This window comes from Elephantulus edwardii, unplaced genomic scaffold (assembly GCF_000299155.1).
Source record: "Elephantulus edwardii isolate Elephantulus edwardi_28Jun2011 unplaced genomic scaffold, EleEdw1.0 scaffold00033, whole genome shotgun sequence".
NCBI lineage: Eukaryota > Metazoa > Chordata > Mammalia > Macroscelidea > Macroscelididae > Elephantulus > Elephantulus edwardii.
The window spans coordinates 12,235,637-12,253,058 of NW_006399783.1; the positions used below are offsets into that span (position 1 = coordinate 12,235,637).

At 44.0% G+C, this 17,422-nt stretch overlaps 1 protein-coding gene across 1 annotated transcript in view; it reads right to left on the reverse strand.

Annotated features, from left to right (window-relative positions):
- The window catches only part of STK10 (serine/threonine kinase 10), a 173,091-nt gene that overhangs the window by 74,494 nt on the left and 81,175 nt on the right, over positions 1-17,422 (reverse strand). Inside the window, exon 4 of the mRNA XM_006884349.1 lies at positions 9,999-10,148. Within this exon, the coding sequence (XP_006884411.1) occupies positions 9,999-10,148 (150 nt within the window). The remainder of the gene's footprint in view (positions 1-9,998; positions 10,149-17,422) is intronic.

The following is a 17,422-nucleotide window of genomic DNA, read 5'->3' on the forward strand; positions in this document are numbered from 1 at the left end:
TTAAAAAAAAAAATCCTAGCCTCAAAGGAGAAACTTGGTTTCACCATCTCCAAGACAGACCTATTTATTCATTTTAAAGTAGGAATCAGAGGTGATGTCAGTATGGTGGTAGTGAAAGCCCTTTGATGAGACTATTGTTTCCAAAAGGGAAGAGACAGTCCTGCTTTGCTCACAACTGTATCCCTGCATAGGATCTGTCACAGGAGACACTCAACACTGTTATGAATGGATCAAGGAATAGACAGACTTGGCCAGAATGGATTTATTCAGACATGTCTAGAGAAAAAAGAATGGGGTTATAAAAAATAAGTGACATCAACTCTATTTTTGGAAATATTATTGTTAACAGATGCCAAGTCAATCCCTTGCCTCTGGTGGTCCCATGTATAATGTGACAAAATGCTGCCTGTCCTCAGTCCAACCCACAACGATGGACTGAGGACCAGGTTGCTGTGACCACTGGGCTTTCATGAGGTGATATTTGGGAAAAATCATCAGGTCTTTCTTCCCAGTCTGCCGTATTCTAGAATCTAAACTGAAGCTTGCTTGGCCTCTTACATCTTACATGATACATTGTGACCTGAAAATTTCCACAGACAGAAAAGTGGTAACAACAGTGAGGAACTCTACCCAGGAATGAAACCAGGGTCTCCGTATGTAAACCAAGAATTCTACCACTGAACCACCATGTCCTCTAACAGATCCTTCAAAGTATATTGATAGACAACCTAAGTGCCCATCAACAAATGAATGGATAGAGATGTAGTATATTCACACAAAGAATTCATGAAATATTATACAAAATGGGTGAACCTGGATGACATTATGTCGAGTGAAATATCTCAGTCACAAAAGGACAACTACTGCATACTGCCACTGTTGTAGAACGGGACTGACATTGGGCTTGGGGGGAGACTGAGAAAGATGGGTTCAATAATGTATACTGCATTGAAACAGATGAGGGAGAAAACTGTTTAAAAGGAATATATGATTACGTATTATTGTCATGACAGGAGTCCAGAACGAAGGCTGCATAGTGGAGTGGACTTGGTTGAGGATTGTATAACAATGAAAGAATATTTCTTTTACTTTCCAAAGAGAAGAGCGAACTGGAGGGTGGGAGGGTTGGGCAGGGAGAAAAGTGCAATAATGAATGAATGGAAATGGAAAGTCTCTGTAAACTTTCGTTAATATTAATAATAATAAATTAAAAATTTAAAAAATAGATATTGATAAAATATACAGATATTCTTATGCTGAGTGAACTAACTCAGTCTCCTAAGGACAAATACTGCAAAAGACCATTATTGCAAAACCAGAAGGATAACTAGTAAAACATGTATGGGAACTCCAGGAGGAGAGGGATGGGAGTGGAGGGGTGAGGATGGGTAGGGATGAAACCATAGGGATGTACAATTTGGTGGGTAGAGGGAGGGGTTGAAGGAAATGGGAAGGATCTAGCAAGGACCTGAAAAGACAGTAATAATGGGCAAGGTCCAATGGTGATTAATTTTATAAAACATAATGCATGAGAATGATTATATGCAACACAGTGTGAATGAAGAATAGTGTGAAACACAATGTATACAAACTTTGTAAGCAAACCAATATAAAAGGGGGGGGGGGAATCTCCAAACAAACAAAATACATAGATGTTCATTAAAAAAATATGTAAAAAATGGAAAACAGTCTAAATTGTGTTGAACCCTGGCAGGCAAATGGTTAGAAAGATACTTTGTAGTTCAAATCAACCAAAGCCCACTGCTGTCAAGTTCATTCCAACTTACAGTGATCCTACAGGACAGAGTGGAAACACTTTATAGAGTTGCCAAGGAGGCAAGGCTTTACAAGAGCAGACTGCATGAGCGTTCTCTCATAGAGAAGCTGGTAGATTCAAACCCCAAATCTTTTGATTAGTAACTGACTGATTAACGATATGGAATAATAAGGGAGCTCTGATGGCCTAGTGGCAACAAGCTGCACTGCAAACCCAGAGGTATGCAGTTTGCACCCACCAGATGGTCTGCTGGAGAAGGAGGGCAATCTCCTCCTGTACCAGTCAGACTTGATTTGACGGTATGCGCACAAAAATAATAATAACTTAAAAAAATAAATTAAAAAAGATATGGAATAGTATGCAGCCTTTAAACTGAGTGAAGTATGTACCAACTTGAAAGGGTGGCCCTAACTCATCTCTAAGGTTTTACAGAGTGACTGTTGTGTACAACAGGATGCACATTTCTGTATCATTCCAGTTGTATCTTTAAGAAATCATATATGCACCAGAGGATTAATAAACTGTAAAATCCTTAAAAAAAAAAGAAATCATATATGCGTATTGTGTGTATGTATACCCACAAACACAAAAAGGGGTACAAACCGTTATAATCAAACCAGGGAGTGATCACCTGCTGGGAAATAGGATTTTAGAAACGAGGGGCTCTGCTGGAGAAGGAGGGAGCAATCTCCTCCTGTACCAGTCAGATCTGATTTGACGGTACATGTAAAAATAATACAATAAAAAAAAAAAAAAAAAAAAAAAAAAGAAACGGGGGGGAAGCGGCAAGTCAAAGAGGCGGTCTTACTTTTCTACTATATAGGCATTAATTTTTTTTTTTAAAAAAAGGAGCATGAGCTGCTTGTACAGATTCCCATGGCTCTAGTGCTATAATCTGGTAAGTTTACCAAAAGGTCAGCAGTTCGAGCCCACTAGCTGCTCCTCAGGAGGGAGATGAGGAGGCCTCTCCCATCAAGATTTATAGCCTGAGAAATGGAGGGAGGGCCGTCACGCCTCAGAACCAACTTGACAGAGTGGGTTAGGCTTTGCCTAGGTAGTATAACATATATAACATATATATGGTTAACATATATAGCTGCTAACCCAAACAATGGAAGTTCAAGTCTGCCCAGAGGCTCCTCAGAAGAATCCTGATGATCTATTTCCAGAAAACTAGCCATTGAAAATCCTATGAAGCACAGTTCTACTCTCACATACACCATGGTGAACTGCAACTGGCTCAATGACAGCTTTTTTTTTTTTTACTGCTATTATGGTTAAAAAAATGAAAATGGGAATTGAAAAACTTAAAAGGGGAATTTATTTGTCGCTGTGGGTTTTGGAGTATTCTGGTTTTTTTATTATGTCTGTTTTTAGGTAAAATCCAGTGGGGGCTGGGATGTGACAAAAGAAAACCTCACTCTCCTGAGGTGGGGGTCAACTGGTATGAAGGGCACACCGGCCATAGGTGTGAACGGAGCCCCTGCCTGCCGCCCCCACCCAACACTCACCCTCTGAGAGGTCTTGCAGGGCCCATTGCCGACGGAGCCCTAAGGATCTACAGACAAGCACGCTCGTCAACATGCGCCTTGTCAGAGGAAACACCAAATGTCCAACCACAAAGGTGTTTAAGATAAATTATGGACATGTGATGGAATAAACGAAACACATGAAAGGAATCATGATTTTGAAATATAGTTAAGGATATAGGGAAATGTGTAGATACTTTGAAATTAAAAACGCCATATTTATCTAATGCCAGTTTACCAGTTGCTGTTGAGTGCATTCTAACTCATAGGATCCCAAGTGTAGAACTGTGCTCCCTAAGATTTTCAATGGCTGGTCTACTGGTAAGGCGATGTACTGCCATCCCAAAGGCACAGAGTTCAAATCCAATAGCTGCTCAGCAGGGGAAGATGGGCAATCTCCTCCCATGCTATCGTTTGCCTCTAAAAATCTGCTGGAGGGTCGGTTTTGAGTTAGTTCTTACTCAACGACACATAACAACAACAATATAGATATTTTCCTGGTGGGAAATGTCTTCCTGTGCAATTTTCAGCCTCAGAAACTTCCAAGAGAGTCAGCTATGAGTCAGTTCTAACTTGAGGGCATGACAGTAAAGCATAAATATATATCCAGATTTATTTCCATATTTGCTACTTTAAACATACTATTTTACAATCTGGTCTTTCCCCCTTCACAGTACTGTAGTTCGTTACAGGCTATTACATATTTTCCACAACTAGATTTTCAAGATATGAAAAGGATTCCATGCACAAATATACCATAATTTGTGTAACTAATCCTCAACTTATTAATATTTAAAAGACACAGCAATCATTTGTCTAATTGCTATACTGAACAACTTGGAGTTGCTGTGATGCTGAACACTATCCCACAGTCATGTGAAATACCATAATGGTTATCCATAATGTACAGTGGTTGGATGAGCTACCAGAATGATTCATGTTGGGAAGCAAGAATGACATCCACTTCCTAAACTAGGTGCCTCTGGAAACTCTACAAACTCTATTACATATATGTACAGAAATGATGTTAATTATAGAACAGAATTTGGGTCTTTTGTGCAAAGCCTACTCTGAGTCATATTCGACTCGGCAATACTTAACCACAGCTAAATGAGACTAGTGCTGTTATATCTGGAGGAACATTCTTCCCACTTTGCACATTGCTCTGTCAATGTGCTATATGAGGTAACCTGTTTTTACTGTGATGCTGAATCTTGTGACATGAGAATATCAGATACCAGAATGGTTTCCCATTGTGGACTGTGTTTGGTGGAGCTCCCAGTTGTAAAACAGATTGGGAAGCAGGAGTGGCATCCACTTCCTAAACCACATGCCCCTGGAAACTATGAACTTGGAGAAACAACGATAGCTATGGAAAGGCATTGGGTCTTTTGTTCATAGACTTGCTATGAATTGACCTCGAAGACAATCATCAACAACAACAATAACAATCCTCCATTGGATTACACTGGATCATTTCTATTTCTTGCTATTTCAAATACTGTTGCAGTGACTACTGTTGTACACATCTTTCTATGCATGTATGTATGTTTGTTTGTATGATCAGAACATTGCCTATACAGTATATTGTTGTATACCACCAAATCAGAACTGACCCACAGCTGACCCTCCAGCGGGTTTTCAGTGGCAGTTAATCACACAGGAGGAGAATACCCATCCTCCTCCCACAGAGCAGCTGGTGGATTTGAACCACGTGTCTTTGGGATTGCAGCACAGCTTCTTGCCACTAGGCCATCAGTGCTCCTTGTCTATATAGTATAAGACGCATTATATATTAAATAGACATACATACACAAGCTATGAATTTATAATGTGTGATAATATACAAAAGAGTCTCTCACCTAATCTCATGGAAAGTGGCCAAAAGAATCTAAGATTAGAAGAACTTTGTCACAGGCAATTCTAGGCAAATTAAAGGCAAGCTTCTGTGCAGTTATAGCTCTGCGCTCTTCCGCCTCCCCTGTTCTCCTGGCCGACAATCTCCCAGTTCCTACTCCACTTGGGCAAGATTATCCTAGAATCCTAGCTTTGGTGATCTTCTAGATAACTCACCATCGGGGTGGTACCATGCAGCTCTGGGGGCACCTGGAAGTGGGCGTTTGGCAAGGATTACAATAAATCAGTGTACTCCAGGAATTAAGTGAACGAAAGATAGGGAAACGCCCATTGAAAACTTTTTTGCCCAAAATGGCCAACAGTAGTGCCTCATGAACAGACACTAGCAGGGCTGTTGTGGTACAGACAGGGATGCTGAAGGTGGAGGGGGCAGGAGTCCCTGCATGATGGAAACAGTTAAGTGGTTCCACTGAAACCAGGTCTCATAGAAAAACTCACTGCTGTGCAGGTGGAATAGACTCATAGTGACCCTTTACAGGAGGTTTTCAGAGACCATACACTGCAGGGGAGGATACTATCCATCTTTCTTCCAAGGAGCATCTGGTGGTTTTGAACTGCTTGCCTTTGGGTTGGCAGCGCAATGCACTAAGCTACCAGAACAAAAAGGAGAAAAGAAAGCAAAGGCTTTCAGGCTGGGCTCATTAGGAAGAAGGTTTCCAGCAAGGCCCCTGGTGATATCTCCTGATGACAGATGATCTGTCTTCAGCAGCGAGGTGCCATGGCAACAGTACCAGGAAGGGAAATGAAAAGATCCCAATATAGCCCAAGACAAATGACTTCACCTTCCTCCTCAGTTTCCCCATCTATTCAATGGGGCTCTTATTAAGTAGCAAAGGTGTCTTTCTTTTTATTATTATTTTTTGTCTTTCAGGCAACTAGACTCATGTGATTATTAACAAAGTAGTCTCAGTCATGCTCGAAACTACTGCTACCTATTATGTGTTAGCCTCTGTGCTGGTCACTCCAAGTTGTAATGTGGCTCAACTGTATAGATAACACATCCTAAATGACTTATGCTTAGAACTTGAAAGACTCCCCAAAGAGGAACATTTGCCTCTATCTTCAGAAAAGGGGGAACACGCTTGTGGCAAGAAGCTGCACTGCAATCCCAGAGGTGTGCGGTTCAAATCCACCAGATGCTTTGCTGGAGAAGGAGGAACCATCTCCTCCTGTACCAGTTAAATCTGATTTGACGGTACACACACAAACAAATAATAAAAATAAAATAAATTTTAAAAAAAAGAAAAGGGGAAACACGAGATTCTTGGAGAAGTGGGGGACACTCATTCTTGTAGTAGTTTCTTTGAAGCATTACTCAGCTCGTGTTTGGGAAAGATAATGAATGTCTATCTGCTGGTCTCCGCTGGGCTGGGGAGGGCCTGTGGGGTGTGAATGATCAGCAGGCTCAGCTCCTAATGGAATGGTTCCTGCTCACCCGGGGTGCCTCGAAGGAAAGGCCTGAGGATCTACTTCCACTGCAAAGCCTGTGGATGCCGGCGGTACTCTAAGTCACACGGGATTCACATCAATCAGCTACGCGATGGCCGCTGAAAACCTCTTACACAGTGCGCTCTGCATTCCACACACCAACTCCATGAGAACTGAGGAAACGGAGGCTCGAAAATGGTTATGCTACGGGTCTACGTTAACGTGGACCCACATTTTCTGTAAAGGGCCAGGAGCCAGACAAAAAATAATGTAGGTTCTGTGGTCTCTGTCACAAATATTCAACTCTCCTGTCACAAGTAGCCACAAGCAACATATAAGCAAATAGCCATGGCTGTATTCTGATAAAACTTTATTTATGAGGACTTAAAAAAAAAATGTTAAACAATTTGGCCAAGGTCATCCAACTTCCAAGTGGCCCATTGTTGCTGCTGTTGCTGAGTATCATAGAGTCATAACTGACCCAGAGCTGACCCTCAGCAGGTTTTCAGAGGCAGTTAATTGCACGGAAGGAGACTGCCCATCCTTCTGCCAAGAAGCAGCTGGTAGCCTCAAACCACATACCTTTGAGATTGCAGCACAGCTTCTAGCCACTAGGCCGCTTCTAACCACTAGAGCGCCCTTCTAGTGTCTAGAATCACTAATAATGCTTGCACTTATTAGAAAAACAGCAGAAAGACAAAAAAAAAAGTTAAATTGTTTTGTGTTAAAATAAAAATAGTAATATTACAAAATTTTTCTATAAATCTCTTACTAAACAAAAACATAGAACTTTGAACTTCAAAGTCTATACTCCATCTAGACCCCAATTGTCCCAGAGCAGGAGATGGCCTCCCTTTCTCTGTAAAAATGAATTCCCAGCAGCCAGTTGAGAATTGCTGGCCATCCACCCAAAGCTGGAATGCGGGCTTTATAGGTAACTATCAAATGAATCTCAAAAGAAGCCTGAAACCCTAGACAGAAGTAAACATTTAACACAAGAAAGACATAAACATCCATTAACAGAGAGAGATTAACCCTGAGAGACTCGGTGACCGTGTTTTGCATCCTTCACCCCAGAAGAACTGGCCTTGGCCCCATTGCATAGATCAAACAACCAAGGCCACAGGGGTAAGTTTCTAGAGGCCATATGGCTCTGAAGTGGCAGGCCCAGATGTGAACTCAGATCTGCAGAGAGGACCAACATTTTGCTCAGCTCACTCTCTCATTCTAGATCCACCCTGCTGGGAACCTCAGAGGCCATCTCCTACAAGACAATGTATCTGCTTGGGAGAAAAATCTGCTGGAGCAATTTTCTGGTGAGTCCCCAAGCTACAGGAGATGGGGCGAGGGGAGGGACTGGGTCTCCAGGGACCCAAGCCGGGGCCAGGAAGATAAGAAGAGACAGACAGAAGGACTTTAGCCTCCTGGGGCCCCTTCTAAGCAACAGATTCGGGGCCCCAGGAGGGAGGACACTTCTCCAAAACAGAACAACAGGTCTCAGCAGGCCCCCACTGTGGCTCCTGGGCTCAACTGTGGTAAGTGTAAATACTGCACATTCAACTCTTTCTTGGTGAACGTTTTTATTTTCCTCCTTCATTGCTCTCCTGGACTTCTCAAGGATAAATCATCTCATTTTGAAATAAAGTGTTCCCACTTACATGAGTCAACCTTCTGCTGGGTTCTGAGGAGGGTCCCAGGTTCCAGTCAGCTCTCTACATTAGGGTGTGTGTGACTTGAACATGGTTCCTTCTATTGCAATCAGTTAAGCACTTGATTACTAACCAAGGGGGTGGGATAAAAACCAACCAAACAAAACCCAGAGGAGCGTGCAGATATTTCTCCAGAAAGTCACAGCCTTGAAAGCTCCCAGAGCACAGCTGTCCCCAGGACACATGCAATTGCCTTGAATCAGACTCCTCTGAAAACATGCTGGGATGTGTGTCTTCCTTTCTTTTTTATTTTTATTGTGATTTTAACAAAAGTTTACAGAAAAATTGGATTTCCATTCTCTTTAAAATGGGGTCAGTGCACTCAATTGCTCACCCAAAAGGTTGGATGTTTGAATCTACACAGAGGCACCTCAGAAGAAAGGCCTGGCAATCTACTTCTGAAAAATCAGCCCTTTGAAAACCCTGCGGAGCACAGTTTGTACTCTGACGCACAAAGTCACCATAAATTGGTACAAACTCCACAGCAGCTGGCTTATTGAGTTTTGATATGTGTTGTGGGGTAGGTGGTGTGGGGGAGGGGATGAAAACCCCACTAGGTGCACCTCAGCACACAGCTGTGGGAGTCCTTCATCCCACCCCAGTGACTTCCCCACTAAGACGAGCCCTCAGTCCGGGTACCTCTAATAAAGCGCAAACCTATAGCAGGGACCTCGAAGGTCCTGACCAGCTGAGATCCTGGCTAGAGATGCATATTCTCAGATCTCCCTAATATCCCTGGGAGGAAATACTGCCCCTAATTCAAAATCACTGGGCTAGACTGAGTCATGGGGACTGACTATATCACTCAGAACCTTTGGGGGTCAGGCTCAGCCATCTGTACATCTTTTAATCCCTAGCCTGTACCCATCATCTCAAAGTGCCAAGGAGTTGAGCACAGGGATGTGGGAGCCGCCTGCCCTTGCTACGTGACCCGAGGCAGGTCCCTGACCGCCCTGAGCTGCAGGGCCCTAAAGGGAGGATGTTCCTGTACTGCATGTTTCCAACCCTCATGACTGACCCTGCAGAGTTAGCTGTGAATTGTTTCCAACTGGTTTATACACACACACACACACACACACACACACACACACACACACACACACACACACACCATGCACACATATACAAAGAGAAAGGACACATTAGAAATTAAAGTTTCGGCCCACTTTACACATGAGGAGGATGGCCATCCTTGTCCCATCTCTCTCTCCCTCAGACCCTTGTGATTGGAAGCCAGAGAAGTGCAACTAGCCCTAGGTTTCCCACATCGGCACTAATGGCTACAGGGGTCAGATCATCCTCTGTGGGGAGCAGGTTCTGTTTTCATCCATATGCTGGAAGATATTGGGCAGCACCCCTAGTCTCTGCCCATTAAGATGCCAGATCACCACTGCAATGTGACAACTAAAAATGTCTGCCAGCATGGCCCAGCGTCCTTGGAGACATCATCTCTGGTTAAGAACTAATGCAGACAGGACGGTGGGGACTGTACACAGCCTGTGGACAGGGTGGAGGCGGGGAAGGACTGTGAACACCCTGGGAGGCCACGTGGACTGACACGAGCACCCTGTGGGCACCTCTTCCTCACCCTGGGCTTCCCGCTGGTGCATGTCCCTCATTCCTGTAGCACTCCCTTACCGAGCCTGATGTCGCCCTCGAGGGTCATCAGCACATTGCCAGCTTTCAGGTCCCGATGGATGATCCTCTTGCTGTGGAGGAAGGTGAGGGCTTCCAGCATCTGGCGGCAAACGACCTGAATCTGGGGCTCGGTGAGGCCCCGGTCCAGCTCTGGAAAAAGACGGGAAGACTGTTAGGAGTGGCTGACTCGGCAAGCGTGCACTGCAGCCTCAGCCTGCACATGAGCCTCAGCCAGGTACGAGCAAGAAAAAGTCCTAACATTACTCATCCCTTACTGTATAGCAGGTCCACTGCGAAGCACTTGACATTTATTAACCCATTTTGTTCCTGCAACAATCTGATGGGGCAGGCACAAAGATCACCTTATTTTACAGATGAGAAAACTGAGGCTCAAAGAATTTAAGTAACTAGCTCAAGGACACAGGTGGGAAGTCATAGATCTTAGATTTAAGCCAGGTAATTTAAAGTCAGTAATACCATTCTCACCATTGGGCCAATGCAGAACCATGATAGATGGAGAAGAGATTGAGGCTGTTAACAATTACAGCTTGTTTGGCTTCACAATCAACACTCTTAACACCAGAGGTCAGGAAATCAAAAGACAAATTGTTTTGGGAACAATCTGCTGTCTGGGACCTCTACAGACTGCTGAAGAGCAACGATACCAATCTAGACAGTAATGTGTGTCTGATCCATGTCATGGCCTTTGCAATTACTTGCTATGCAATGGAGAGCTGGACAGTGACTAGGGATGACAGAAGAAGAATCAATACTTTTGAGTTGTGGTGCTGGAGAAGAGTTTTGAGCAGACTGCCAAGAAAACAAATAGGTCTGTCTCGGAGAGGGTGAAACCATGTCTTTCCTTTGATGCTAGGATTTTTGAAGCTCTGTCTCACATATTTTGGGCACATGGCTGGGAGAGACCGGTCCTTGGAGAAGGACATCATGCTTGAAAGGGAGGAGGGACAGTACAGGAGAGGAAGACTCCAGATGAGATGGAGAGATACAGTAATTGGGGCAATGGGGGCTGGTGTGATGGAATCAGGGAGACTTGCTCAGGAGAGGGCAGGCTTCAGAGCTGTTGTATACAGGGTCACGATGAGTCACTGGTGACTCGATGGTGCATAACAACAACACCACCACCACCAACATCATCATCCAACTGAGAGTCAGAAATCTAGTCTGTCAGCGGTCTGTCTGGGTGGCCGAGTTAAGCTAACCAAAAGCTTGGTGGTTCAAACTCACCCAGAGATGCCTTGGAAGAAGGGCCTGACAGTCAGTTGGCTTCAGAAAGGCCACAGCCCTGGAAACCCTATGGGGCAGTTCTGTACACCTGAGGTCTCACTGAGTCAGAGTCCACTCACCAGCAACTGGCTCTGTAGGCAGAGACAGAGGGAGTGCTTGGGGAGATGACTGGACGCCAACGTCCACACCTGGTACAATGATGGACACGGGCACAGTGAATGGCACTTGGGACAGGAGAGGACAGGTGTGCTGGATCTGAGATACTTCTCAGAGAAGAGCACATCTGAGCTGGGCCTCAAAGGATCAACAGGGTTTCAGAAGGAAAGACAGGAGCATTCTGGGTCAAAGAATTGGCAGAAGCAAAGGCCTGGTGGCTGCAAAGAGCTGGTGGTTAAGAAATGGTCAACACCCTGGTGTGGTGCTGCCTGGGGGATTAGGAGGACTGGATGAAGCAAAAGGACCAGCCACCAGGTTCCCTGAGTGTTAGCTGAGGAGCACACACACACACACACACACACACACACACACACACACACGCGCGCGCGCACACACACACACTTTACACACCCTCAGTGTCCTGAGAGAGCTTGGACCTTTGATGAGGAGCTGACACTCAGGCTGAAGCCTGAAAACAGAGCAGGAGGGTTGTATACACAAGGGTATTCCAAGCAGGGGATATGACATGTGCAAAGGACTCTGGTGTGGCTGGAGAGGAAAGAGGAAGTGACAGAGTCGGTCAGAGGTTGGCAGGGCCATATTCCGCAGAACCACAGCAGCCCTGGTATGGAGCTTGCATTCTAGTTGAAGCTGAAGACCCACCTAGCAAAGCTAAGACACATGTGACTTTTGTCTTCCAGTCCCTCTGGCCCCAGCTGCATAGCTGAAGGGACTGCAGAGGAAAAGGGGTCACCCTGGGCACGATGGCAGTTCAGGCAGAAAAGAGGAAGTATTCTGATCCCAAAGGTGAACTAGTTGCAACTCTGACTCTGGGCGACCTCATGTGTGTCAGAGCAGAACTGTGCTCCACGGGGTTTAAGGGCTGAGTCTTCAGAAGCAGGCTGCCAGGATGGTCTTCGGATATGCCTCTGAGCGGACTTGAACCTCCAACCTTTTAGTTAACAACCATGTGTGTTAACCAACCACACTATCCAGAAACTCCTTGCCTCAGGAATTTAGGAAGTAGAAATGACAGTATGTCTCCTGGATGTGGCAGGGGGAGGAAGTGAAAAAGATCGAAGATGACCCCTTTGTGACCAAGTGTCCAATATGAGCATCCTGATTATCTGGTTCTGTGACCTAAGACCCCTGTGCTGCGGTGGCTCCACGTTGCTCACTCTACCTGCTGGGTTTTCTAAACTCTTGCTCTGAAGTTGGCCAGTGCTGCCCGGAGCCCCAGGTCTGACTATAAAACACTAAGAATGTCCCTCATCTCCCCCTGTAGGTAATTGGCCAGGAATCTATGAGGCTGTTTCCCAAAAAAGATTCTCCCTGGGGGGATAAAAAGAAACACACCAGCCAGGGCTGCTGGCGCCAACTTCAGTGTCCTGGGAAGCCAGATCCCGCAGGACCCAGCCTCTCTTAGAGACCTGCAAAGTGCAGCCAGAATGCTCCCGGGAGGCAATGAAGGCTCAGTGTCGTTTCACATACTTTGGACATGTTGCTAGGAAAGGCTATTCCCTGGAGAGGGACATCTTGCTTGGTGGAGTCAAAGAAAGAGAGGAAGACCCTCAACAAGACAGAATGACAACGTGACTACAACAATGGGCCTAAGTATGTCAGTGATGATGATGGCACAAGGTAGGACAGGGTTCAGATCTGTTGTGTTTTGGGTCACTACGAGTCATACTTGACTCAGTATCACCGAACAATAACAACAGATCACGCTGCACTTGAAACCAGACCCCTTTGAACTATTCAATTGCTCAAATGAATTCTCTCTCTCATAATCCTCCCTTCCCTATTTATTCTTACCTAAACCAGTCTGGGCAGTTTTGGGTCCCTGATAACCTAAAGAATCCTAACCCACAGAAGACAGCAATTTGCATTCATTAGATTCTACCCAGAACAATAATAATCTTCAAAGGCAGTCTCTGCTGAGAGAAGGCACACCCACGGGCTATATAATATATGTCCTGTATTACAGACAGGTCCTCTTCTTGACTGTCATTTACCCACCTGGGAATTCTGGGAGTGGCAAGCAATTTGGCAAGGAAGGCTCACAGATCCAGAATTTCTACAGCTTGGTATGGGAACACATCGATTGTAAATGTGAGACATTCCTGAGGTCAAACCACTTAGTTGCCGAGCCCCATATGTGTCAAAGTGAATTACATTACATGGTGTTTTTTAAAAAGAAGTTTGTAGTTGCACATGTACACAGTAAAATACATAGCAATTCAAAAGTTTCTACATGTACAATGCAGGGATGATTATATTCTTCAAGAGGGGCAGCCATGCCTGCCTCCTTTCTACATCATGACTTTCCCATTTAACATCAACTGCCAAACACAACATAAGGTGTCTATCTCATCTTTCAAGTTGCTGTTGCCAGTTTGATCCCATATAGACCATGTTTAAAAGAACGTAATTCTCGAGGCAGGTGTTTCTCACTAGTAAGGCTTCCTTGATTCTTTCTTTCTTTATTTTTCAATTATTATTTCTTGTGTATGTACAGTAACATTTTTTGTGTATGTACCATAAAATCAATGAGTAGGGATGATAGAAGGAGAGTTGATAACTTTGAACTTTGGTGCTGGAAAAGAGTATTGACTATACCATGGACTGCTAGGAGAACAAACAAGTTCATCCTAAAGAGGGTAAAGGCGGGCTGCGCCTTGAAGGCAAGGATTCTGAGGCTCCGTCTGACATACTCTGGACATTCTGCAAGGCGGAATCAGTCCTTGGAGAGGGATGACATGCTTGGAAGGGTGGAGGGACAGCACAGGAGAGGAAGACCCTCGATGAGATGGATTGATTCTGTCACTGGGGTAATGGGGATAGGTGTGTCAGAGACAATAAGATTGGCAAGGGATAGAGCAGGGTTTAGGGTTGTTGTGCATAGGGTCGCTATGAGTCACAGGCGACTCAATGGCACATAGCAACAACAACCACCATCAAATCGGATCTGACTGGTACAGGAGATTGCCCCTCCTTCTTTAGGAGAGCATCTAGTGGATTAGAAACACATACCTCTGGGATTACAGTGCAGCCTCTTGCCACTAGGCCACCAGAGCTCCCTTTAGGATTCCTTGATTTTAAGACGACATCAGGTGCAACAATGAATGAATATTTTTTTAAAAGTGCGGGAAGGGAAAAGGAGGGTGAGGAGGTAAAATATGCAACAATGAATGATGAAAATCTAACTTCTCTGTAAATGTTCATTAAAATCACAATTAAAATACAATATTATTTTTTTTAAAAAAAGGAAGGATATTTTTAGTTTAAGATTTAAGGAATATGCCAGGGCAATTTTTAGGAATTTTCTCTGTTTCCATGGTGTCAGAAAGTCTAGATTCCATGAAAGCTTAAAATGATCAGTAATGATGGCTGGGCACCATGCAGTCCTTCTGGTCTCAGAGCAATGGAGACAATTAGCCACATATTCCATATCCTCCTCCTACTCCAACATCAAGAAACCAAAATCCTCAATAATGGACCAATAGGTAACAACACCATAATAGACAGAGAAAAGACAGCTGTCAACCGTCTGGTTTTACCTAGATCCACAATCAACATCCACAGTAGCAGCAGTCAAGAAATTAAAAGAAGTCTCGTATTGGGGAAATCTGCCATCAAGGACCTCTCTAAAGTGCTAACGAGCAAGGATGTCAGTAAGCCTGATCCAAGCTGTGTTTTTCAATTGCTTTTTTTCCCTCCAATTGCTTTTTATGCATCTGAAAATTAGACAATGAATAAGGAAGACCAAAGAATAAACAATGTCTTTAAATCGTGATGCTGGTGAAAAGCACTGAAAATCCACTGGACTGCCAAGACATCATTCTGGGAAAGGAGGACAACTTTCAAGGAAGTGAACTGACACAGTGATTGTAACAATGGGCTTGAACTTGGCAGAGATCCTAAGGATTGCACAGGACAAGGTTCAGATGTGTTGTTCACAGGATCGCTATGAGTAGTAGTCACTCAATGACACCTAAAAATAACAACTTCCTACTCCTCATTCTTTTTCTGTGTTGTTCCAGGTGAACAGAAACCAACTGTTGTGTCTTAGATGACTGCTTACAAGATTTCAAAGTCCCAGGTACTATGCAGTATTATGCCAATTAACTGGCACATTCCAAAAAAACCACAGCCCTTCCACAGGCTTATCAAGGGATGATTTTTTTTCCCCTGAAAGATTGTCAGGTCTTTGTTCTGAGGTTCCAAGCCTCATTTGGGGAAAAAAAAAGTTGCTGAATAGTACATCCTACAATCCTTCTGAGGCTCCACAAGGGATAATGTGAGACAGATAGCAATGAAATGGGGGTTACCCAGACCTGGGTTCATATCTAAACTCTGCCATTTATGGCTGTGTGATTCTGGGAAAGAGCCTTAAGTTAAATATGGAACTATCATGCTGTTGTTAGGGGCTGTCGAACCCAGTAGGGACCCTATAAACAACAGATCTGAACCTTGCCCTATCGTGAACTGTCATCACTGTCTCTCCTATGATCAAACCCCTTGGGACAGTCCTCTGCCAATTTATCTATCTCATTGAGAAACTTCCTCTTTTTCACTGACCCTCCACCTTTCCCAGCATAATGATCTTTTCCAAGGACTGGCCCTTCTTACAACATGCTCAGAGTATGTGAAACTAAGCTTCATCATCTTTGCCTCCAAGGAATATCCTGGTAACACTTCACCCAAGAAAGATTGGTTGGTTCTTTTGGCAGAATCCATGGCATATTCAGTACTCTTCTCCAACACAATTCAAAGGCATCTATTCTTCTTTGTTCATCCTTAGTCACTGTCCAACTCTCAGATGCATATGAAAGAACTCAAAATAGGTGAGCTCTGGTGGTCTAGTGGCAAGAAGCTGCACTGCAATCCTAGAGGTGAATGGTTCGAATCCACCAGATGCTGTGCTGGAGAAGGAGGGACAATCTTCTCCTGTACCATTAAGATCTGATTTGATGGCACGCGCACACACACACACACACACACACACACACACACACACAGAAAAATTGAAATAACTCAAAATACTGTGGCTGTTGCTTACAACCATTCAAATCCAAGGATCTCTGTTACTGCAGGCTGAGGATTCCACCACAGTGGGCGGGAGCCCCATGATGGAGTGTGATGGAGAGGGCTGGGAGCTCAGTGGCAGTGGAGGCTGCACACACGGTGAATGTGTGAAACGTTGCCGTAACAAATCCATTTGTAAACTTTTTTTAAAAGGCATGAAAATATAGAAAAGAGTAAAACATATATTGTTTTCTTTTATATCTAAGTTGAGGTGAATAATCTACATGAAAGCATCTATTACTGTCTCTGACATAGAGGGACTATTTGTAAAACAGTGGTTGCTACTAATTTTTCTCTTCTTATCGCTCACATTTGTCTGGAACCTCAAGACTCAACAACATACTCACTGAGCACATACAAAAACAGGTGGGTAACCTAAGTGCCCATCAACAGTGAATAGAGAAGCTGTGGTATAGTCACACAATGGAATACTATGCTGCATTAAAAATAAAGGAACTCATGCAATATTATTCAAAATGCGTGACCCTGGAGGACATTATGCTGAGTGAAGTACCTCAGTCACAAAAGGACAAATACGGCATGGTGCCACTGTTGTAAAACAGGACTGACATCAGGGTTGGAGAGAGACTGAGAAAGATGGGTTAAATAATGTATACTGCATTGAAACAGATGAGGGAAAAAACTGTTTAAAAGGGACATGTGATTAGGTATTTTTGTCAAGACAGGAGTCTAGAGCAAAGGCTACATGGTGGAGTGGACCTGGGGGAGGGTTTGTAAAACAATGAAAGATTTTGTCTTTTACTTTTCCAAGAGGGGAGTGTACTGGGGGGGAAGGTTAGGAGGGGAGAAGAGTGCAACAATGAATGAATGGAAATCCAAAGTCTCTATAAATTTTTACTGAAATTAATAATAAAAATTTTTTTTAAAAAGCCACCTAAAAACAGGTGGGTACTTCCGCTACTTCTCAAAGACCT